This window comes from Haemorhous mexicanus, chromosome 8 (genome assembly GCF_027477595.1).
Source record: "Haemorhous mexicanus isolate bHaeMex1 chromosome 8, bHaeMex1.pri, whole genome shotgun sequence".
NCBI classification, from domain to species: domain Eukaryota; kingdom Metazoa; phylum Chordata; class Aves; order Passeriformes; family Fringillidae; genus Haemorhous; species Haemorhous mexicanus.
The window spans coordinates 26897855-26922070 of record NC_082348.1 but is presented as its reverse complement, the minus strand read 5'-3'; the positions used below and the strand labels follow the sequence as shown (position 1 = coordinate 26922070).

At 39.8% G+C, this 24216-nt stretch overlaps 1 protein-coding gene across 5 annotated transcripts in view; it reads left to right on the top strand.

Moving 5' to 3' along the window:
• Window positions 1–24014, top strand: part of SPATS2L (spermatogenesis associated serine rich 2 like) — a 78854-nt gene extending 54840 nt beyond the window's left edge. For 4 of the 5 annotated variants that reach the window (XM_059853345.1, XM_059853348.1, XM_059853346.1 and 1 more), the window contains 7 exons: window positions 897–1097; window positions 1504–1639; window positions 13685–13743; window positions 17162–17271; window positions 17805–17907; window positions 20638–20858; window positions 22670–24014. In XM_059853345.1, the coding sequence (XP_059709328.1) occupies window positions 897–1097; window positions 1504–1639; window positions 13685–13743; window positions 17162–17271; window positions 17805–17907; window positions 20638–20858; window positions 22670–23065 (1226 nt within the window). In that variant the 3' untranslated portion in view covers window positions 23066–24014. The remainder of the gene's footprint in view (window positions 1–896; window positions 1098–1503; window positions 1640–13684; window positions 13744–17161; window positions 17272–17804; window positions 17908–20637; window positions 20859–22669) is intronic. The other variant, XM_059853349.1, reaches the window with a different exon arrangement.
• Window positions 24015–24216: the final 202 nt, after the last annotated feature.

Here is a 24216-nt window from a genome sequence, read left to right as displayed (position 1 = left end):
GATGTCCCTCAATCCCCCAGCAGTGTTTGTCCCATTCCATGGGCCATAATCCAGCTGTTAATCTGACAAGTCCCTTTCCTCCAGACACCACACATCATCAGTTGAATAAAGTGATGCATAAAAAGCATCTTCAGAATGAAGAATCATTCATTCATTGAAGTGAGTGCAAAAATTAGAAAAGTGAGTTAACACAACAAATCACTTTTTATGCTCGTTTCCTTAACTAAAATTCACAGTGGCAGTAATAGCTGACCTTGCCTGTCAGTTTTCACAGTCATGCTTTGGCTGCTTGTTCCTCTGCTATGATGCTGGTATCTTGAATCCCTTTGAAGTTTTGGGAAGAGGAAACCAGGTTGTCTTGTGGCAGCCAAACAGGCTCAGGCATTGTTATCTTATCCCTCTGAAGCTGTTGAACCCAGGAGCCTAATCTTTGACATACTTTCATTTCCTGCTTGCTTCCTCTTAGCAGCAGCTTTTGATAGAAATCTGTAGTCAGGCAAGGTAAGTATTTCAGGTAGGAATGTTTAGTCAGTGCTTTTAAAATGCTTTTAGTAAAATTAGGAATATTTTTTGTGTGCTATATATATATATATATATGCTTATTTGGACAAATACTGTAATTGGCAGCATGCTTTTTATGGTATGAGGTGTTTTCCCCATTGGCATGAAAGAGTTGATTTTTTTGTTGAGCTTTTCTTTTATACACTGTTGAAATAAGGAAGGGTTCCAATTAGTGTTTAATTACCAAAACAATTTCATTTGCTGTCATAGCTCTCTGAGGTTCTGTAGAATGTGAGCCAGGAGAACACCATAAAGTCATTCTGACTTAACAGGAAGGCTTTATGCCTTTCTTAATCTTACAACTCCCTGTTTTCCTCCTTAATTCTTTCTTGCAGACAGAGAACGAGAACGCCAGAGGGTATCTGTGGACTCAAACCCAAAGACTGTGAATGGAGTAGAGCAGCCTGAGCCCCTTCAGTCATCAGTTCAACTCCAGTGTAACCTAGGCAGGCCAAAGTCAAAATCTTCCACAGTTAAGTCACCCAGTGTGTCAACCCAGCTTGAAACAAAGACAGATGATTCAGTCAAAAAAAGAGGTAAATTGGGTCTCTGGTTCCTGTTTTTTGAGGTCAAAAACAGCTGAGGCCTCCAGGAAAAAACCTCTGAATTCACAAAAGTTAAAAAGAGATGTGTTGGAAAGTACAAGCAGAATTATAACAAAATGAATTGAACAATTTATGCTTTATTTAATATATTAAACTGAATAATTTCAATTAATAATGCCTTTCTGACATTGATTTGGGGGATGCATTTCAGCAAACACGTTTAGAAACTGAAGGGCACGAGGGAGGGACTATGAAAAAGTTGGATTTATGGACTTGAGTAGAATACCTGCTTCATTCTAATCTGAGCAAATCATACATTGAACTATTCCTGGTTCCTCATTCAGAAAAACTAAAACCAACTTTCTGACCACCGTGCAATTTTTGTTTTCTATTTTAGGGCCAAACATTGAAAAGTCAGTAAAAGACTTGCAGCGTTGCACTGTTTCTCTAACCAGATATCGTGTGATGATCAAAGAGGAAGTGGATAATTCAGTGAAGAAGATCAAAGCTGCTTTTGCAGAATTACACAGCTGGTAGGTAAATCAGCTGCAGGGATCCATCAGCTCCACTTAGAGAAGGGACTAATTAAATGACTGGTATTAGTGGGGAGGGGTCACTCACACCCTCTTTGTTTGCAGCATTTGGTTTCATAAAAAAAACCCATGGTGCCATTAAGTAATGACACTCCTCACCAGCCAGGAAGTAATATATGCATATATTGTATACATACATAAAGTTCTTTGAAAAAAACACGGATTCTTTTACTCCTTAATTATCCATCTTGACCTAATTCTTTTGTATCAGATTCAGTGGCAGCATATATGAGCAAATGAAAGCTGTTCTAAATATCCTGTCTGGGATTTTCTGAAGTCTCTTTTACCTTCTTTAAATCTCTTCTTTTTATACTGCATCTTTGATCTTACCTCCTTTGGCAGACAGTCCTTTACTGTCTCTTCATGTCCCATCATCTTTGCTTCTTATCCTGCCATTGTTCTCTTAACTTCCCCTCATAGTTCCATCTAAGTTTCCCATCTATCATTTAATTTCCAATTTGCATCTCTTGTTCATTCTTTTTCCTAACTTTTTTATGTCTTTAATCTATTTTTTATTATTATTTTGATTACTGCTGATCTTTAGCATGTATACCTACACCCTTTGAAAACTTGTAGGAGAAATAATTGCTGTAGTAGCAAGTTGCATATTTGATATGTTCTTGTCATAGAAAAGTCTTTCCTCCTTTGAGTTCCACTCAGCCTTGGTTAAGCACAGATGTCATATAAAACCTATGTATTAGACAGTGTTGGAATAAAAAGAAGTCATGTTAAAATGTACAATACTTGGTTACAAATCAGAGCAGAGTAAAACACCTTTCCCCTTTAATTCAATCACAGTATTTGTCAGTATTTTTAGGAGCATGTCTTATAAAAGAGCAGTAGTATTGGCAGAATTTTGTTAACTTTGGACTTCAGTGGTATATTCATTGTCTTCAAAGATGCATCTAGCTAACTTTAGGGCCATTGGGACTCCACTTCTCTATGGGCAGAAAATCCAAGTGCTGCTGAGCTCATTTTGGGGAAGATTCTGGTTCACTGAGCCCCCAGTGTACTTTACTGTATAGCAGGGAGAGCTGTGTTTCTGTTTCTCCAGTGAATGTGAGCTGTGATCACCACTGTACTAAACTCAGTAATGTCAGAATTGTTCTGGAGCCGTTGCAGTGATTTTTGCTTATGAACTTACATGTGGCATTAAGACTGTTGGGATAAAAAATTGAGCAGAGTTCATCAACTCCTTCCACCTTTTTTTGGTCATTCTCAGAGGGGACCTTTTCTCTGACAAAACTATAGTTGGATCTCATTTGCTGAGTAGTTCACACTCATTTTTTTATTTTTGGTAGGAGTGTTAAAAATATCTTACCTCATATGTCTCACCTTGGCTGCTGGCAGTCACAGGCAAGTCAGTCTTTAAGCAATTGTCACTCTGGTCACAGAACAGACTTAGAATTCTGTCATGATCTAAAGGAAGGTAGTTAAGTTCAGAACTGAAATTCTTCATTTTTCATGTATTCATGTTTGAAAAGAAGTAAAGCTTATTGCCTAATACTTAAATACCCCAAAAGAGTTTGTAAATGAAAGTACTTAAAATTATTAAAATAGCCTGGAAAACTTTTCAATAGGCTTAATTTTATTTTGCCTCCTACCAGCTTCAGTGACTAAATTATTGAAGTGGAGTCTGCTGGAAGCTCTAGAATCTAACAGATCTGTGGTCTGAATATTTGTGCCTCAGCATAACATTGCAGTGAGGACAGTACAATGTCAGGAGATGTTTATGGAAATCTCAGTGCTGGCTGTGTTGCTTTTGGCAGCTCGTAAGTCTAACATTTAGAGGTTTTTTTTTCAAATGAATGAAGTAGATTTTTTGTTTAAACAGTAAACTGCCCGACTTAACATCTTCTTTGCTAAAATTAAAGAGAGTTTTGTGATATTTCGTATGATTTTGTGACCTAAACTTTGAGGAAGATGGGCAGAGCTGTTTTAATGGCTTGTTTCCAAAAACTGCCAGACAACTGCTGTAGATGTACTGGATTTGGGTAGAAATCACCTGAACTAGTGATACATACAGCTTCAGACCTCATACAAGGATCACCCTGTATTCCAGAGCTGCAAGGTTTAGTGTGTGTAATTTACATGGGAGTTTCCTTGCTCCATAATTGAACAAAACATCCCCAGTGTTTGCAGGAGGATAAGGTTTTAAGTGAGCATATTTATTACTCTCCTTTGCCATGGAGTTTCTCTGTGACACAGTCAACTTGTCATGAAAAAATGAAGGAATTCAGCTGAACTGTGGCTCCCAGAATTCTATGGATTGACCAAAGCAAGGGCATGATGTCAGGTCTCCATTGTGATGATGATTCCAAAGCTTTTTCCAAGTTCCTCTCCCAGTTCCTGCAGGAGTATGGGCTGCTTGAGATGGACAGCAGATCCAGCAGCCACCAAGTGCTGTCTGTGTACAGACCTGCCAGGAACCCTGGAATGAGCTCAGTACTGTAACCCCTTCCTGTTACACACAGCTGTCACCACCTAAGGGGTTTTAGTGAAGCTAAATGAAGTCAGAAGCTTTTATCTTGCATTTCAGCTGAATGCTGAAACACATACTAATTTGTCTCTTTTGGGTTTATTTTTCTTCCTTTGATAATAGGATATAAGACCACTTTTGTGTCCTTTTTTGCTATCAAGGTCAGAATCAAAACTGCATTGCAAGAGTCAGTAATATTTTTGACTTTCTGATGATCTGTTCTGGTTTTTTTTAAATCTTTCCTTATTTTACCAATCACAGAAAGAATGAAGAATGCAAAGATAATATCATGTATCTTCCTCCTACTTTCAGACAGTAAATGAAACCATTATTATGGAGTTAAATGAATAGCACATGTGGCCTAAGATGTCCTGAAAGCTTCAGCAGAAACATTCACAAGAACTTCTCCTTTTAACAGCAGAAACTATTGAGTGATAGCTGCCAGTGAAAATCCATGTTTCTCTCTGGCTGATTTTTCACAGCTTGACCTAGATGATAGGGAAGTTACCCCTGAACATGTAATATGCTGCTGTTTAAAAAGTCACCTATCTGGCAAAATAGTGCATACCCTCCCACAATCTGAAAAACAGTGCTAAGGAGCAGATGTGCTGTGAGCCCCTGTAAAAGCCTGGGGGGAAAATGCAATTCTTACTTCAGTTTTGACTTTGTAGTAAAATGGGGCAAATAACAATCCCAGAAAGATGTTGATTTTAAAACATTGCATTGGGCTCACTTCCTCTTTCTTAAAGAACCTCACTGAAGTTTCTGGTAACTGGAGTAATTCTCTGTGTGCTCAGAAGAAGTGATAACAGCTTGCATTTATTGAGTTCTTTTCATGCCAGAAGACTCTATAGCATTTTACAAGCCATGGGCTGGACCAGGCAGGGCACTTAGCCCCACAAGAAGTCTTTTGCAGTCTCATGTGGATTGTGCTCCTGCTGTGATCCAGAATCTGGGCACCCCTGATCTTGCTGGGCTTTCTGTGGCATTGCTTTCCCAAGGTTATGAGAGCACTTGGCAGAGTGAGCTGAAGGGCTGTGTTCCTCAGGCTCACATGGGCCTGAAAGTTAGGAGAGAAATCTTCTTGATAGTAGTTCTTGATCCAGTGTTTGTCCTTGTTGCATTCAGCTTTGCTGTATGGTTTTCAGGAATACCTTGGTGTCAGTGAGAACATGAGGTTCTTCCCTTTCTACTTTGATATAAAATACATCAGAGCATAGCCATGTCCCATGGCGACATGGTAGTGTAGAGCACAGAAAAGAAGGCTACCAAGTAGTCCTTAAGTTGCAGGGGAAGGTTAAAAATGTTAAATGGACTCTCCTCTCACTAGAGTGCACTTGAGACATTTGTTGCCAAGCTTAAAACCTGCATGCATTAACTGAGTTCTCACTTCTTTTCCACCCAGACACTGAATAACCATCTTGGGGATAAAAGGAGAGCCCCAGGAAATCTGAGTGAAATGTGTAGAGTACAAAAGGAGCCACAGTTCCCCATAACACCTCTTGCCAGAAAATAATTTTCACATATTGGACATTCATACAGTCGTATGGAAAACTAAAAGGGAACATCTGCTACTTGCCCATATGGTCTGCTGCCAGCCACAAGTGGTCTATAGAAAACAGTGAGAACCAGGTTTAATTATGCTGCATGTGGAACTGAACCACATAAATACAAGCTTCTCTACTCTTTTGTACATACTGATATGTCCAGTGCTGTGTAGAGAGCATGAAAACCAACACAACTGAGTTTTTGGAGTGAAGAAAAAGTAGTTGAAAGCTTTACTATAGGTAGATAAAAAAATTATTCTGACATAGTGCTGGGAAGATGGAGCTTAGCAATACTGACAGTTTAAAAATAAAATAGATTTAGGGTAACAATTAGAAAGCATGTGCTGTATGTTTGGGGAAAATTAAGGAGTTTTCATATTGTTTTCTAACTTAAAGCAGAGGAGTCCTTGAATGGGGGAAGAAGTAATCTTTTTAGATTACACCCAGAACAGAATTATCTTTGCACTTACATAGGTGTGTCTGTACTGACTCAGTGTGGGGTAGTGAGCAGTGGTGCCAGTGCTCAGCTGCAGAACAGTGAGAACACAGTTGCCCCTTTCTGGGAACCCTGCTTGGCAAACTGTAAAGATAATGGTTTTCTGTCACCCCTAGCCCAGAATCAGTGGCACCAGGTGAGAGCTGCCTGTTTGTGCTGTGGTTGTTTGGAGATGGGCAGATGGCTGGAAAGGCCAGGACTAGTATTGCTTTACACGGAGCAGAGCTGTGTGCTGTTTTTCTCTCCATTTCCAGGCAATTCTTCTGAGGTTTCTGTCTGTCTGACAGCCAACCTTTGGCAGTCCTTATGCTTCTTAAGTCCAGGCTTTCAAATCCTCTTGCAGTTTGTTGTGATGTTTGTTTGCCCATAGTCACGTGATGCAGTCCTTGACCTTGTCAGCACAGAGAAGATAAAAATAATCTCCTTGTGTTCCGGTTTCCTTGGCCCCGCTGGGTTTTCAGGTACTTCCAAAGATAAGTGCTTTGACCAAGGCCCTGCTGCCTGGGTGGTCTGGGAGAACCTGATCCAACAGCTCTGGCCCCTGGCTGGGTACCTGCCTGGAGAGCTGCAGCACTGGGAGAGGGGCTTGTGTTGGCACTCTTCTCACGACCTCCAGCAGTCTGGGATCACCCTTGCTGTGCATTAGTGGAGAGAGCAGACAGAGTTCTTGGAACTGGAGGGAGTTATGTTTCAATGAGATACCTAAGTCCCCCTTCTGACCCCTTTGTCTTTTACAATTACTTCATCACTGTATTTTTTTAACAAGTTTGTGAAGCTGGATTAAAGAGGTGAGATTTAAAGGTGGATTACATTGTTTCTTAGCTGTTGTCCATACTTTATGGTGCTGTGTCTGCCCTCTTCCCTCCCAGTCATTCATAGGTGTCTTTGTCATCCTCAGTAAAACAGAACACACAAGTTCTGAGGCTGTGCAGGCATACTCTTGATTTTGTACATGTCATTTTGTACATGTAATAGGTGACTATCTCCTTTCTGATCTCTCAGATGTCAGACTAATTGAGAAATCTAGCATACTAAACACAAAAACAGAATAATTATCTTGAAAATTTTCAACTGACATTACACCAAAAAGCTAGGCCTTTCTTTGATGTGACTTTCCAATGGGCTTTTGAGAGAGTTACTTCTTTTCTGTAGCAGGAGCTCAACAACTGTCTTTTCCTTGCTGGAGTGTGTTTAGGCTGAAATATTTAACCAGTAAGGTATTCAGATACCTCAGGAATCAGAACAGAAACTCAAACAGGAAATAAATACTTTACAAGTTTGTGTAAAAATGTGCAGGATGCTAACAAGCCATGGTGCAACTCCTACTCACCATGGTTAAAACTCCCAAATTGTGAGATAATGCCTTCATTTCTAAATAAGTAAAATTTAGAAATGTTCTTTCAGGAAAAGGTTTTCCATGTCAGTTTTTAGCTTAAACAGGTCTTTGTGGTGAGGCAAAAAAATTCTAATTGTTTGTAAAGAGATCTTAAAAGAAATTGCAAATAGGCTTTTAATTATGGTGCATTTACCAGATCACACTGTGCTGGCTGGCTGCTAGAGAGAGCAGCGTTGGTGAAGGCAGATAAAAATTTACACTAAATAAATCTGAATAACTAAAAGCCTTTGGGCATTTCCAGTTCTACTAGATTGTGCTCTGCAGAGGGAAGAATTTCAGTGAAATTGATTTATGCTGTCTTTTGTTTATATTCTTATTGTCAGACTGTACTAGTGATCAGAATGAAAATTCATGTAATCTGTTTTGCTGTGTAATCATGGTGCATATGCTGATATGGTAATCAAATAACCTTCAAGCATTGTGAACATTTAAATAATATTGAGCTAATACTGGAAGAATATAATCTACTGAAACATTGCAATATATGTAATGTACCAGGTTTTCCTACAAGGTATTTTCTACAATATATCTGTATCTCCTATTAATATAAAGAAAACTAGAAATATCATTTCTCCAATTACAAAATAGCATGGTTAGTCAGTAACCTGTAACACTTATAATCACCTAGTACAGGTGATTGGGCTTTACATTTACATTCTCATCACATCATTCTAGCTCCTTGTGCCAGAAGTTTGACAGGGACAGTTCTAGTTTTTGGATTGACGTGCAGGATTCTTTTGTGAAATACACAATTGGATTAGAGATTCTTATCAGTTGTCTTTTCACACTGCCTGTGGGTCAAGTATGTTCATGCTAGAAGGGAAATATGTGCAATAAAAAAAGCATAATACTTAAAGCAGAGCTTATCAGGACCATCTCATGAATTTGCATGTAACCTCAGCTCGAATACAGCAGAGACAGTGACAGTGCTAACATCCCTCAAACTTGCTTGGGCTTGTCAGCAGCTTGTCAATCAGCACAGCTTCAAGGAGCTACTGGGGCTGTTCCAAAGCGTTGACAGAGCACATCACTGGAGTATGTTGTGTTTCTGTTGATGCCTAAACTGTCAGGCTCAAACAGTGTCTCACTACTCTTAACTCCCTTCCTCAAGAAAAAAGGGTTCAAATTGTACCTCAGTGTTCAGCAGCTCTCCAGCTGAACCAGCCCCCAGAGGATGCCCAGGAAAAATAGCTCTTCCCCCTTCTGGATGAGGAGCCCTGCTGCAGTTATTCAGGATGCCACAGCTGACACTGTGTTCCTCAGTCTCCAGAAGAACAGTCATTCTCAAACTGTGCACAAAGCTGGTTCAGGAGGAGTAAAGCTTATGGAACACCCCAAGGAGAAAATGGGCATTTGGAGGGGTTTAGAGGGTTATGGAAGGATTCATTCAAATTACTCTGAAGAGTAACCTCTATGTCATGCAGCTGGGATTTACCTTTGAGAGCTGAGTCAGCATGTTTGCCTCCATGTCAGCTTGGCCTTTTTATTTCCCCATCTCTTCAAGCACAATAGGTTTGTCATAATGCCTAGAAGAGGCAGAAGGAAAGAGAAGATTCTGGTTGTCTGGAAACCTTATGATTCTCGTCAGTAAAGCTATAAATCAGCCAGCCTGGCAATCTGAAGCAGCTTTTCTTAAGAGGCTCTAATAACTTTAATCATTTTAAAGTTAAAATTTGGAATTTGGAGGTATTGCAGCTGACTGAAAATATCTTTTCTTTAGCACTGTGCAAATACTAGATTTCATGCTGTAAACTAGAGGAAGATTATTTTGTTTCACTGATGTCAGAACAAATTCAGAATTTGTTCTGAGTACGAAACTGTGAAATGAGGCAGCTGTCAGCATGATTTGCCCCTATCATTGCTGTGCCAGCAGCTCATTGCAGTTTGGCATTTGCAGCTCTTTTGCCATTGTACACTAGTGTGAATCCTGCCATGCTCTGTAAGGCCAAGGCATGAGTATTATTCATTTGACCAGGAATAGGGCAATTCTGTTTTTGCCTTCAATTTTCCATTCAGCAGAATGATTCCTAGGGAGCTGTTGTCTCTCCTGCTGCATCTCATATCTCTACAGCACATGCTCTGGCTGTGTCTCATTTGCATGACCTCTGTGTTATGCCTCTGCTTTGCCCTCAACAAAATTGTCTCTTTCCTGAGCCCCACTTCAAAATTTCACCTGGATATTAAACTCAAAAATGCTAAATCCTGTGCTCCAAACTGCAGATACTCACCTGTGGTGAACAGTGATATGGTGCTGATAGCTCAAGTTTGGTACCCAGGTCCTGATCCTGAAAATGTGAGGGGTAAGAAATGGAAGGATCAATCCTTTCAGGAGACAGGTGTAGTGAAAGGAGACAGAAAAGAAAGAGCTAGTAATGTTACTCTGTTTTTTCTGTATCATCAGTCATAGAGATAAGGCTCACTTCATTCAGATCTTTCTTGAGTCTGATCGGTGAAGGGGGAAATTGAGTCCCAGTGTTTGGTCTGCTACAGCAGGGGACTGATGATTAGGGCATGGATTCAGGTACATTCAAAGAAAGAAGTGGTTCTGAGTTGTGTGTTTGTCACCAGAGTCTCAAATAGTATGTGGAAATATGTTCAGGTGTTGATACTGATATCCAAGGTAAGGAGAAGGCATGGCTGAAGCCATGCCTTTCAGATTTTTAGTGCTCAGAGTAATCAGAAAAAATTGACAGGATTATGAACTCTTCAGAACATCAGCTGAAGTAGTATGTTCATGATTTTAAACCCAGTTCCAAGCAGCTATAGAAAACCCAAGAGAAACAACATAACTGGAGAGGAAGGAGTTAGCAGAATGTTTTCCCTCAGGTGTCTTTAGATCTGAAATGTGTTCTGTTCCTTGCTCTGCTAGAGCTCAGATCTGATCATACCTGGTTGTGCAGAAAGCTCCTGTAGCAGTCAGTATCCAGTTCTCCACAGCACACAATGGCTGCAGGCTGTGCACTGGAGTGCACCAACTTGAGACAGCATTTTAGTGCCAAATGACACTAAGAAGCATTAAAAGAAAATGCTTCCTGGGAGGTATTGCTGTGCTGAGCTTTGAGCAGTTCTCAATAATGCTTTTGCTGTGGTCTAATCACAGTCACTGTCTTAAGGCTGAGTAGGGCATTTTTTCCAGAAAATGCATTAAAAATGGTTGAACTCCTAAGTTAAGGAGCTGTTCAGTTTAAGGGACTGTCAGACCTTTGTGTGACAACAGTGGGATACTAGCAGGAATGAGAGACAAATTTGATCCATTGATTTTTCCACACTGTTCTTGTCCTTTCTCCTTCTATATGTTAGCATTAAGATTTCTTTTTGCATTTTTCATTTGTCTTTTTTTTCTCCCCAGGCCAGGGTTTTTTTCCAGTTTTCTGTCTGTTGTTTTCATTTGTTTATAACTTTGATAAATTCAGTTGGAGGCAGTATTGTTCTATTTTGCATATTCTGTTGCTGGCTGGCCTAGGACATTTTTATAAAGAAACATTAACTTTCCCCATATATGACACATGGCAATTTATGGTTTCCAAGCTGAAAAATGTGGTTGTATGCTTCCAGATGAAAATTAATGTTCCTTTCCTTTAGCCAAGAGAGAGGGGGCATGTCCTCTGCTGATATAAATTAGTACAGCTGCATTGTCTTCAGGGAAGAAAAACCTTTTCAAGATCTGTTAAAGAAACTTAGTTTCTTCCATGGACAAAGGCACCAAACAGTTTCTCTGTTGTATTATTCTTTATTTTTTTCCAATGTTAGTTTATAGCTAGAAAGGAAGTACTCAGGTGGTTGTTCTTTAAATTCATCAGTCCTGTCCTCTACTGCTACAACATATAAATACTTTCCTGAAATGTTTGTCAGAGAACAAAATGAAACGTTAGGAGTGGAAAACTGTCTAGTAACAGATAAGATTTGACTAGAAAATATAATAAATACGGGACTGCTATAGCCTTGTTTTCATTCTAATATTAAAAGTGGTTTTATTTGGCATCAAAATAAAATGTTAGGGGCCACCAGTTTACGAAGGATCTGTTGTTGGAGTGCAGAGAGGACTATCCTGGAAAGAGCTGCACTAAAACACTTCTGATGAGCTCTGCTGTTGTGAGCTTGTTGTTTTCCAGAGAAAAGTTTATGTTTATACAACCTGTGTAGTGCACTAAGGAGACACTGATAACAGAGACAGAAAAAGTAAAAATCTGCAATTTTTTTTTTAATTTAAGAGAAAGTAGTAAAGATAACCAGATTCTCTTTGGGGAAGCTAGAAATAGGTAAGAACTTACAAGACTTGTTTCAGCCACCTATTGTGAAAGTCAAGGAAGTTTATTAAACCGTGTAGTTACAAAAGCTCATTGAAAATAGATTAATTCTGAGAAGCTGTGACTATTTAGATTAGCAAGCTGGAGTCATCACCTGCTTATTTGGCATTCAAGCTTAATGCTTATGCCTGGAGAGTATTGAGTGCCAACTGGAACAATCATGTCTTTCCATTGTCACTACCTCTTAACTGATTTGCTCTACCGTAAAAAAACCCTGCTGTTTTATTTCCTCTGGTGGATAGGTCACACTAAATTGATCTGGCAGGCTAAAACAATCATTTGAGTCTTGTTTCTGTGTATGAAACAAAAAAAAAATGTGTTACACTGCATTTGTTGTCCGGCTGCAACCTTTGCCATCAGCCAACCTGCTTCTGTGCAGTGTAAAGGTCTCCTCCTCTCCAGGGGCATGGTAGACTGGGAAAGCTCAAGGACAGAAGACTGCAAAGCTTCTGTTGCAAACCTCCTGTGTGAGGTTGGTTGGAAGATTTCAAGGAAGGATGAATGGCATGAACATGTTGTAGCTGGTGAATGTTTGGTTGTTCCTGTGTTTGCCATGTGTTCCCCACACTGCCTGCTCACCAGTCTTTCCCTGCTTTAGTTAAGGACCTGTTAGCATTTCTCTAAGTTTCTGTCTCTCTTTACTGCACACTGAACTCTGCAGGGTCTTCCCTTTCTTGCTAAGGATGTTCTAGATAAATGTTTTGGTTTTAAGTGTTCTATAATGTCTTCCTTCAGTAGAAGCCTGTTCACATGTAACTCAGTGTCTTCACCAGGCCCAAAAGCTGATGTTTCAGGTTGATTTTACTAACAGGGTTGAGAGCTCCACTCTTCCCTTGAGTGCATGCCTACATCCACTCCTGGTGTCTGACCTACTTTTTGCAATTTCCCCCTCAGCTGCTTGAATTTACTCACTTATGCAAACACAAACACTAACATTGGTGGTGTTTATTAAATGTGAACTTAACTTTAAGAATAATCCAGTGAGAGGAAAACAGAATGGCACACCAGAGCACTGTCCCCTGGAGGGCATTCTGCAGAAACATTATTCCCCTGGACAGTGTCACTGTGTTCATAATGGGACCAACTTAGCACATGTCCTGTCTGCTCCCAGCACACCCAGCTGATCATTTGCACTCTGACAGCTTATAAGCACTGTCAGGGGTTCCACACCAGGCATTTTTAAAAGGAGAGGCACACAAATCCTTAAGAAGGCCAGGTAAAAGTGGAAAAACTCCTTCCCAGTGCTGGGGAAATAGCTGACTTCTATTATGGAGATGCTTTAATGCTTGTTTACATCACAAACCACTTTCTTGTTTACCCTGACATATTTTGCAAAAATATCTCTAAGGAAGGAAAGGAACTCATTCCAGCCATCTTTAATTTTGTTTCATGCTTAGTTTTATGCCAACACCTAAGCTATTAATCTGGATAGCAGCAATGGTCTATCTGGCTTAATTAGGAAGCAGACTGTTTAGTCATTTGAGGATTGCTGTGCTGAATGAGACTGATTTCCACATCTGTGCAGATATGTGGGAAGGCCAGTGAGATGTTTGTGTAAAGCAGCACACAGTGATTATCACTAATTTTTTTGTAGCTGGCTTGTCTAGGTATTTCTTCAGCTTCAATTTTTTAAGTCTTATTCATTTCAAAACTGCCCATTATTAATGTCTGAAGTCTGTATAGTTATAGCTTTTGACTTTGATGGAGTTCTAGCATGGATTAAATAATTTTTTTTTTCTTTTTCTTTTTTTCTTTTTTAGCATCGTAGACAAAGAAGTGTCATTAATGGCAGAAATTGATAAAGTTAAAGAAGAAGCCAGTAAGTAGAAAAAAAATACACAGGGAAATTTTGGAATACTGTTGAAAGAATTGTTTTGTTTGGCAGAAAATAACACAATCCATAAATTTGGTTAGCAGCATTCCATCATCTTTCACTCTATATGTGTAGACAGATAAGGCTTTGATGTGCCAGGGTAGTTTCTATTAGGATTGTGCATCAAAATTTCAGTATTAAGAAATTAAGGTAAACTAAAAGGTGATAAGGAGTTAGATTTAAATTACTTACTCCTTCTGCTTATATATCAGAGCTTTTTGACCCCTCTTTTTTTTCCCCCCCTCATTTCTGTGGCTATTCAATTACTTTGTTTCCATTTACCAATCACTTTTTGCTTGCTTATAATACCTACATAAGTTAGAATACTGGAATTTGGAAGTAGGTTATTGTGTTGCCTTGCATAGCTTTAAGGGATAGTGATCAAGCTTGTAAATTAGAACATTTTTTAAAAATCAAAAAACAGATCGTTACTGCAGTCTGTTTTCTTAATAATCTGTGGGAGTCAGTCTGATTGCAGGCTTTTATGTTGTCTTTGGGTTTTGCATTTTCATGTGTATATATTCTGGTGGGGGAGGGAGGGAAGCAAGATGAGCCTTGTATTAGGATACCACAATATCTGTCTCAGGCTCCATCCAAGATAAAATGTTTGTATTTACCTCCAGGAAGTACAGGGGGCCGTGTTTCAGTAGAGAATGCTAAGCAAGAAATTGAAGAGTAACGAAAGCATTATTAGAATGATACTTTTCCTGGCAGATGAAAATGTCCTTCATATGAATGCATACAATCCTTTTATTGATTTGTGAATTTAAGGTCCTTCCAAGCAGGGTCACAAATACATTTAATATTTTTGAATGCTTCATCTGCATTTAGAACTCATTTGGTTTACAAAAGTATAACAATTGAATTTTTGTTGAAAAGAAATGCTCTAAATTCTCTGTTGCTGTCCAAGTCTCTTGCAGTTGTATATGTGTAGAAACTAGAAGGTTCAAAGTTATGACAGCAAAGATTTGCAAAGTTTGTGGTTTTAATTTTATTTGCTAATTTTCTGGGAAGAACACGAAAGAGATGTGAATTTGAAGCTCTGTGTTATTCTGGGAAGGACTTGTGGAGGAATATATATCAGCAGTTTTTGGTTACCTTTGGTTGCCAGATAGCAGGCAGCCATAATCAGCTATAGGGCATGCACTCATTCCCAGGAAAAAGCAATGGTAGCATTCCCACTGATCAGCAGACACAGTTTTAAGCCCTGACTGCACAAACAAATCCACATTTTGGAAATCCCCTGCCCATGGCTGATGGTATTATAGGGCTCCTTCATTAATCCTGGCCAGTTATAGGAATTTTTGTAGAAAGTAAACCTAATTCCTGCCTGCCAGCACACAGAGTGCTGCATTTGCACATGGTGTGTTCTGTTTCCATTTCCCTGCCAGCTCCACACATGGCAGCAGATGGCCCAGTACCTGTCCCTCTCCAGCTGTCTCTCAAGGCTGCTCTAGGCTATAAAGTGCCTTCAGAAACTTAGGCAGAAAGTTGTTACAGGACTGTAACATGCTAAGCAAGATTTAGAACATTATTTATTTTCATATCTCTTTGCTGCACTCAAGGACTGTTTTACTGTGGGTGATCTTACTCTTGCTGTCAACACTAGGAAAAATTCCAAATATGATAATTTCAGGGGTTTTTTAAAACATGGCTATTTGGCTGGCATCTTATGGAAATAAATGGCAGTATGAGATGAGATCCTGTGGTCTGGGTAGTCACTTTAGCAAAGAGAGGATATTGATCTTGGGGAGGAACAGTATTAGCATTACCTAGAATAAGCAGTAAAGCAGAACTCTTGGACAAGGTAAGCACCTGGTAAACTGTTCATTTAATGTGATAAAATTTTCTCACTCTCGTAGACCAGATTCTAAAAAAAATGAAATAGAGAAGATTAGCTGGGAAGATAGCAGCAGTTCTTGGCATAAGTAATAATGTAGGCACAGATTTACCAGCAGGGTAAAGGAGCTGTAACCACCCTCTGCCTTCCCTGCCATGTGTGACACACACTTCTCTACAGCTGCACAGTTTGTTTGCTCCCACACAGCTGTACAGGTGCAGCTGTGCCTCCCTGTGCCTGCTGGACCACCTTGTACTCAGTAAAACATTGGAACAGGTTTCCCAGAGGAGAGGAGATCCTCATCCCTGGAAGCATTCTAGGTCAGGCCCTGAGCAGCCCCATCTATTGAAGATGTCCCTGCTGATTGCAGGGGGTTGGACTAGAGACCTTTAAAGGTCACTTCCGGCCCAAACTGTTTATTGACTTTACAATGCTTTCAAAAGAAGGTGTTATCTGATTAAATAAATGATAATGGGTTGAGGAACAAACTGTCCATGAAATACCATTAATTCTCACCTTTAAAAATTGCATTAGAAAGTATAGGCTGGTTGCATGACTTGCCAAGTGTGCCGTGGAAATTTGTGGAATAAAGAAGGCAAAAAGCCAAAATCTCTACTGCTGTAATGGAGTCTATGTCCTTAGGATAATTTACATTAAGTGTCACTCCCCCTGACTGTATGTGTAAGTTCAAGACAAAAGACTATGATTGTTACTATTTTACATTTAGATGATGTTTCCTCTCTCCCATAAGTACTGATCCCATCATCCAGTTAATCAGTTGTTGCTTTTTCTCTGAGTTGCCATTTTGGTAATAGTTTGCATGTATTTCCACCAAAATTATAATGTCATCTTATCTTGTGTACAACTAGACCATTGCTTCATGGTTTATGATTAATCTTTCCCTATAAGAATATAACTACTCACCCCTTCCTTACATAGAATCTAAAAGACAGGCAGTAATGAATATTTAGTATATTTTTCATAAAGACTGTTTGCCTTCAATGCTGCTTTGCTGTTGAAATGGCAAATACATGTGTTCCATATGTGAAAGTAAAATTGCAATGCCAGTGACTTTAACGTAAACTGTATATGAACAGGTTTTTTTCAGAGGAAGTGAAATTCCCCTCTAAATCAAATACAGCATGTCTTCAGAAACAGGCTGGTGACTCAATGTAATGCTTCTTTCCATGTCTCTGGAAGGCTCCCTGTTTTTATGCTTCAAAATAAAGCACTAGAAGACTCAAAACAACATGTCTTTGCCCCTGTTCATCTGAATGTTGGAGGATTGGTTTAACTTTGATTTCCTGAGAGCTATCCCATTTTCAGATCTTTTTCAAAATCAAGCAGTTCAATGAAAAATACTGAACAACTTAATCTGTGCAAGTATCGTATTGGAAGTCCAGTTGAAGTCAGTAGTCCATGTGTTTGTCTCACACAGGATGTACCATGTTATGCCCAAAGACTAATAAATTACAGAGCAATTTACCTTCCTAGCATTAATGACTGACTGTTGGTATTTGGCAGTGGAAATCCTGACTGCTCGGCAGAAGAAAGCAGAGGAGCTCAAGAGACTGGCAGACCTAGCCAGTCAGATGGCTGAAGCACAACTCTCTGAACTCAGGGCTGAAATTAAGGTCAGGCATTCACTTCTGCTTGGGTATTTTAGCCATTTGCAGAACTGCCAAGGAAGAGTTGTCACATAACATGCCCAGGCTGTTTATTCCTGCTATGGGTGGAGGGTAAATAGCTTTTCATAGGGAAAGTGAAGCTTCTTAAAGGATTGTAGCACCTCTGAGCAGTGTACAGGTGCTATCAGAGAAGTGTAAGCTATCCCCTCCTAAGTGTAGCAGTGGGGAATTTTGTTGTTTATGTATCATTTAGACTCAGCAAGTAATCCTGATATCTTCAGGTTCAGTGATCAAACATACATTCTCCACTGAAATGACCCACTTGCCAGGTGTGGGAGTGATCCACCCATCACTGGGCTCTGAGATGTAGTTTGGTGACAAAGGGAAAATACTTGGTTCTGCACAGAGATCCTGTGAACAGGGCAGGGTCAAGAATTTCTTGAGCCTTAAAGTGACCTTAAGCATTGCTTAGTTCTTTTACCATCCACACAGTCTTTTGCTCAGAATGTGAATCACTGTTAACATGTCTGTTTTTGCAGCACTTTGTGAGTGAGCGGAAATACGATGAAGAGCTGGGCAGATCTGCCCGATTTTCCTGTGATACAGAGCAGCTGAAGACCCAGATTCAGCTCTGTGGAGAAAGTAAGTGCTGATGATTCCTCTCACAGAGTCTCTCAGAATATATCTGTGCAGCAAGCCCAGTATGAATGGTGTCTCTGGGTGCAGCAGGACTGCTGAACACACACAAGTCAACAGTTTGCAACATGTTAGACTCACTGTGCCTGGGCTGCACACTCCATCTGCAGGTGCACGGTACCATCTTTGTCAGATTTCCAGGTATTACTCAGATCAGTTGGAGTTTTCAATCTAAACAGGATCCCAACTCTAGGGAATACACAAATTCAGTAATTTATAAATAAATAGTAAATTGGAAGCTTCTGTGTGTGAGCATAATGTAATGAGACCAATTCAGATCTCTCCTGCTAAGAAGTAACTCCCCTGCTTTTTAACAGTATTCACTGGGCTTTTCAAGAGCCATCTAGAGTCCCAAATCATAGAATCACTAAGGTTGGACTGATCCCACCTTGCTACAACCTCCTTTTAGGTACTTTGCAGAGAGCAGTAAGGTCTCCCCTCAGCCTTTTTTTCTCCAAGCTTCTGTTTCTTAATCATCTGCCCTTCTGCTTGGAAGTTCAGGTTCACATTTTTTGCTTCAAGTATCATGTCCCTATTGCAAAATAGGAGCCTGTTTCTTGTCTCTGTCATGCTTTTCTTTCCCCTAAAACAAAGTAAATGATATAAGGCTTTGCCCATTACATTACCATGTCCTGTGGTATTCCATTCAGCAGAAAACTGGTAAAACAATACTGAACAAGTGCATCTTGGTAGAAGGAAAATAATAAATGTTTTCAAGTAGTTCCTAAAAGTAGAAAACAGAGAAAGTACTGCACAGTCTGCCAATACAAGCTTCTGATTGCACAGCTAAAGAACTGACTGCTTGGAGGCATAACCAGTTTAACTCATTAGACCGTAAGAATTGCTTTTGCAGAACACTTTGAAGTTCCATCTAACCCCACATCCTGTCTCTCAGTGAAACCATGCCAGGATGTTTCAGAGGAAGACATAAACTTCCCAGTAATGCATCTAATTGTTTACAGTCACCTCATAGACACTAATACCCTGAAGCAGAAGAGATTGAAAATTCCATAAAGATTATCCTGACTAATAATACCACAGCTGCTATTGATACAACCATAGACTATTTTTTAAAACTCACTGAACTACTTTCCTAAATAACTTCCAGCTGCAGTTAATTCTGCAAGTTAATTATTTATACCTCATTTCAGTAAAGCATTACATAAGCATAGTTTGATGCAGGCCTGTTTAAATCAGGTCAGTGAAGTCAGAAGAGCAGCTATTATCAGGGGAGCAGTGTCATCCTAGAAATGACTGATAGTGCACTGAGTGTCTGAAGAACTTTGCTCATACCTGCCTTCAGTGACCTTGGATGAGCAACTTGTGATGATTGGTGCCTTTGACAAGAGCTTTTCAGTATAAAAGACATTTCTTTTAGCATCATCTCTCAATGAGAAGCATACCCTGCTAGGAGCTGCAAATACCCCTCAGACAAGAGATTATACAAAGCCTATAGCTGAGAACAGCCACCCTTAAGGGCTTGAACAAAAGCAATAACCAAACCCACAGAATTTGTGCAAAGGAAGGAATGTTCCAGCATAAGGAGATCATAGACAGCATATACTCAAAATGAAGGACAGGAAGAAACACAAATAATTGGACTGACATACATCAGAACACACAGTATCCTTTCCTTGTACATCTTTTTTGTTAAAAATAGATTTTTATGACGAGCATGTGGATTTTTATATGGGCTTTCATGTGCAGCAGTCTGTTTTAGATGAGAGAGAATTAATTGGGATGGTTGGCCTCATTGAATTCAGAAATTTCAGCTCAACGTGCAGATCATTGCATTGTTTTTCTGAAGAGGACACCTAGTGGGAGAAGTAGCTGTTGGTGTAAGTGAATAAGATCCTCAGAAAACCTAACAGATGATGCTTAGTTACTAAAATGATTCCTCATCTTATTTCTCTGTACTAGAAGAGACAAAATAGAAGTACCTCTTAGATAAAAACAACAGGTGTCTCTCTGGAGTGAGCCTCAGATTTGTCATCTGTACCAGAAGGAAACAGAAAAATTCCATAATCAGAAAAATCAGAACAGCAAATTAAGATCAAGAACTTCATTAGCCTCAGAATCCTCTTCAAGACTGCTTGGGGGCCATTTTGCAAAGGCAGCTTGAAGAAATGCAGAGAGGAATCAAGGATATTTTGGGTTCATTTCACATCCAAACATGACAGTGCTTAGTAAATTAGGCAATCTCAAAAAACTGAGAAGTAGAGAGTAGGAATATACTGAGATGGGCAGTAGTGGTTCCTGATGGTGCAGACTGCTGTGGTCTGCATAAAGTGGATTAGAGCATTGCATTCAGTTCCAGTTTTTTATAGATACCCATGATATAGAAGAACCTTTTTTTACCCATTTCCTTTAGAGAGGAATAAGTAAATTTCTCTTGGATGCCAAAAGCCTGGCCTTCTGCCAGGCTTCTTCCAAATTTAGTGTAGTGCCACCACATTGGCTCTTTTATCTCCAGAAGTGCTTTGCAGTGAGGCAGACTTACAGCTGTAGAACAATATAGTAACCAAGTTACTTCAACAGTTAGCTTAAGTTAGCTTACTTCATTATTCAAAGTGAGACTGAAACAGTGCTTCCAAAATTACCTGTAAGCAGGGTAAGAATGCAGCCTTCTGTTTAGATGATGATTTAACTGCTAACACATAATCCCTTTTTCTACAGTTTCTCACCCAAAGAACAACTATTCCTCAAGAACACCATGTAGTTTACTGCTGTCTTCAATGACCTCACATGCAACAGCTGGCAAGCAAAATACGCACAACCGAAAGTCCTCTAGTAATGCCAAGAACTCTGATAATAAAACAGCCAGCAGTAAAGTACAAAGTTATCCTTCTTCCAATCCTACAGAATCTTCTTCTCAAGGAGTCACAACAAATAAGCAGGTAAGACGTCAAATCAGCCATGAACTGAACTAAATTACTTCAAAACTTGCAGAAAAATACAGCATTGAAAGTTGTTAATACAAAATCAAATACTGGCTCGTGGTCTATATTTAATTAATAATTTTTGAAGATAATAAGCATATATTTACCAGCTTCATTTTCAAGTCAGTGTGAACATACAAAGTAGAAATAGCATATGAGTAAAGACAGCTGTCTGTTATAGAGTGAAAAAGGAAACCCTCCATTATAGCTAACTGCTATGGAGGAGAAACATTTAGTCTCTGACAAATGGTCAGCTGATGTGCTGTTGAAGCACACTTATTAGATACACTTTGAAAGCAGAATCCTGCCAGGTTTAAAAGCATATTATTTCAGAAGCTCTATAATACAGGTTATAGTGTTATGCTATATTAGTAGTATTATTTTATAAATATATGATACATATATGAATTATATTTTGTTGTAATAGCACCTTAGAATGTCTCAGTACTATTGTTCTTAGGTAAAGCTGCCACTAAAGTTGGTCTGAACTTTGTCCCAGTAGGGATTTTAGGCTCAAGTAGATGCCTGGAGAGAAGTGCAAGACAGTGCATAATGTGAGAGCATGTATGGAATCAACTGTCCTGTCAGGCATGCAAATAAAAGTAATTCAGCCACTTCCCACTAAGAATCAAAGCATCCTCTGAGCAAATTATCTCAATGGACGTGTCTTCCACAATGAGGATTCTTCACTTGGCTTCAGTGTACATGTGACTGTCTGTTCTTCCTGCAGTCATACTGTAGTGCTTGTACAGTGCTTTACTAGAAAAGCAATAGTCATGATTTTGGAAAAAGTCAGTGTTAAGTTCTTCAGTACTTCTTAACTAACTGCTCAGCGAATCACAGAGTATCCTGAGTCCCACTCCTGGCCCTGCACAAGACACCCCAAGAATCCCACCATGTGCCTCAGAGCATTGTCCAACCACTTCTCGAGCTCTGTCAGGGTTGATGCTGTGACCCCTTCCCTGGAGAGCCTGTTCCAGTGTGCAGCCACCTTCTGGGTAAAGAACTTCTCCTTGATACACAACCTAAACCTCCCCTGACCCAACTTCAGGCCATTCCCTCTGGTCCTCTCACTGGTCACCAGCAAGAAGAGATCAGTGCCTGCCCCTCCTCTTCCCCTCACTTGTGACTGCAGTGAGGTCTCCTCCTGGCTGAACAGACCAAGTGACCTCAGCCACTGCTCACATGGCTTCTCCTCAAGGCCCTTCACTATCTTCATGGCTCTCCTTTGGACACTCTCTAATAGTTTCATGTCTTTCCTATGTCATGGCACCCAAAACTGCCCCCAGCACTCGAGGTGAAGCTGCCCCAGTGCAGAGCAGAGCAGGACAGTCCCCTCCCTTGCCCAGCTGGAGATGCTGTGCCTGATGCCCCCCAGGACACCCTGGGCCCTCCTGGCTGCCAAGGCACTGCTGATTCATATTTAACTTCTCTTGACCAGAACCTGCAGATCCCTTTTCTCAACAACTGCTGTTGAGATGTCTAGAATTTCATCCCCTTTTCTGTATTCTCTTGAATCATGGCAGATTTTAATTTGGCATCAGTGATGAACCTGCCATCTGTATCTCCAGGCTACTCAGATACAGTATGGTACTCATAGCTCTGGTTAGAGGTATTATAAAGAGACTCAGGTAACAATCAAAACTTCTTAGGGTTTTCCCTCTCCTATTCCTTCCTAACAGTAACACTGGTAATTTTGACTGCTGTGTTTCTTGGCCTGTTGGAAGGATTCAGACAACCTAACAGTTATCTGATTTCTTTCTGGGTAGAATGGGCCTTCTAGCCAGAGACGGAGATTCAACCCACAGCACCAAAACATGCGGCTCAATGGATCTCATAAGTCACAAGGTGCCAGTAATGAGGCAGATCAAAATAGCAAGAGTGGTTCCAGGCCTGAACACAGAAGACAGCAGCATAACAGCTTTCGATCTAAAAATAAAGGAGCTGTGAAAAATCAGGAGCAGTCTACAACTGCAAGGAGCACAGAGAATCCGGCGCATTCGGAGAAGTCCCGACGGAAGCACCACACCCCGGACACCGCGGAGCACAGGCCCTTCCAAGGCAGCGTTGGCAGGGTGTCACAATGCAATTTATGTCCTGCAAGGATGGAGGTCTCTGCTGATGCCACTGTTCTTTCAGTGCCAGCTGTGACTTTGGTGGCTTAAAACGTCACAGTGATGGCAGGCAGAGAAATTCAATCTCTTCATTTTAGTTTGTTGCTCGAAAAGCTTGTTGGTGAAGAAAATAAGTCAGAACATAGTCTTTTAAATCTTTTGCTGCTTAAAACTTGTTGGTATCTTTATTACTACTAATTATCAAAATTAAATCATACTTTCAAGGCTTTCCCCAATATGTTTGCATTTATTTTGTCACGACTGTACGGAATCTTACCAAAGCAGCATTTACTTCTTAGAAAAATGAAACCTAGATTGGAAAGATAAATTGGTAATTAAATTCATAATAGCAAAAACCTGTTGTAGATATGTGGTTATACGAGTCAATCTTATTATTTCATAGAACAGCCTGTGTTAGAAGGATCCCAGGAAGTCTGTATGCTATGGTCTGCAATGAAGTCAAATAATCTTGTAGAATTTTTCAGCAAATCTCTATACACTTCTTTCTTTCTGTGCGTGTATACATGTACATGCATGCACACTGTATACACAGAAAGTATTGTTCTATTCAAGAAGAGTTGAAAAAGCAGTTCATTTGATTTTAGCTTATTATTCCATAATCTGAGATCTTTAAATTCAAGTATAAATTGTATTAAATGTATTACATATTGGTATTTTTCATGGACAAACTATTTTTATGAGGCTGAGAAAATACGCTCATCTAAGTTTGGAATGTATATAGTAATGGCTATTCAGATGCACAGCCCTGTTCTCCATCCTTATCAGCCACTTTTCTATGACTAGTTGGATTTATTTTTTGCATATGAAAAGTTGCAGGTCTTCTAGACTTGAATTCAAATTATTTTTCTATATTTTTGCTGTAGGAACCATCTGTCCATAACAAGAGCTATGACTAATAAATTACTTAGTCTTTATGTTCTGATTCTGTATTTCAGAAAACCTGTTTCTTCCAAATAATTAAAATCTTCTTTCTAAAATACTCTGGTGTTTGCTGCTTTGCAGTGCCTAACCTTGTGCTCTTACTCAAATTGTATTTGCATAGTGGAACTGGTATCAGTGGGAGGCTTTCAGCTGAGTTTGGACTGGACTAGGCTTTTGCTTCTAGCTTGATTCTAATGCCACAGCCTTGCCATGAGAGCCACCTCCGTGCTGAGCACATTTTACAGGAAGTTACTGTTTAA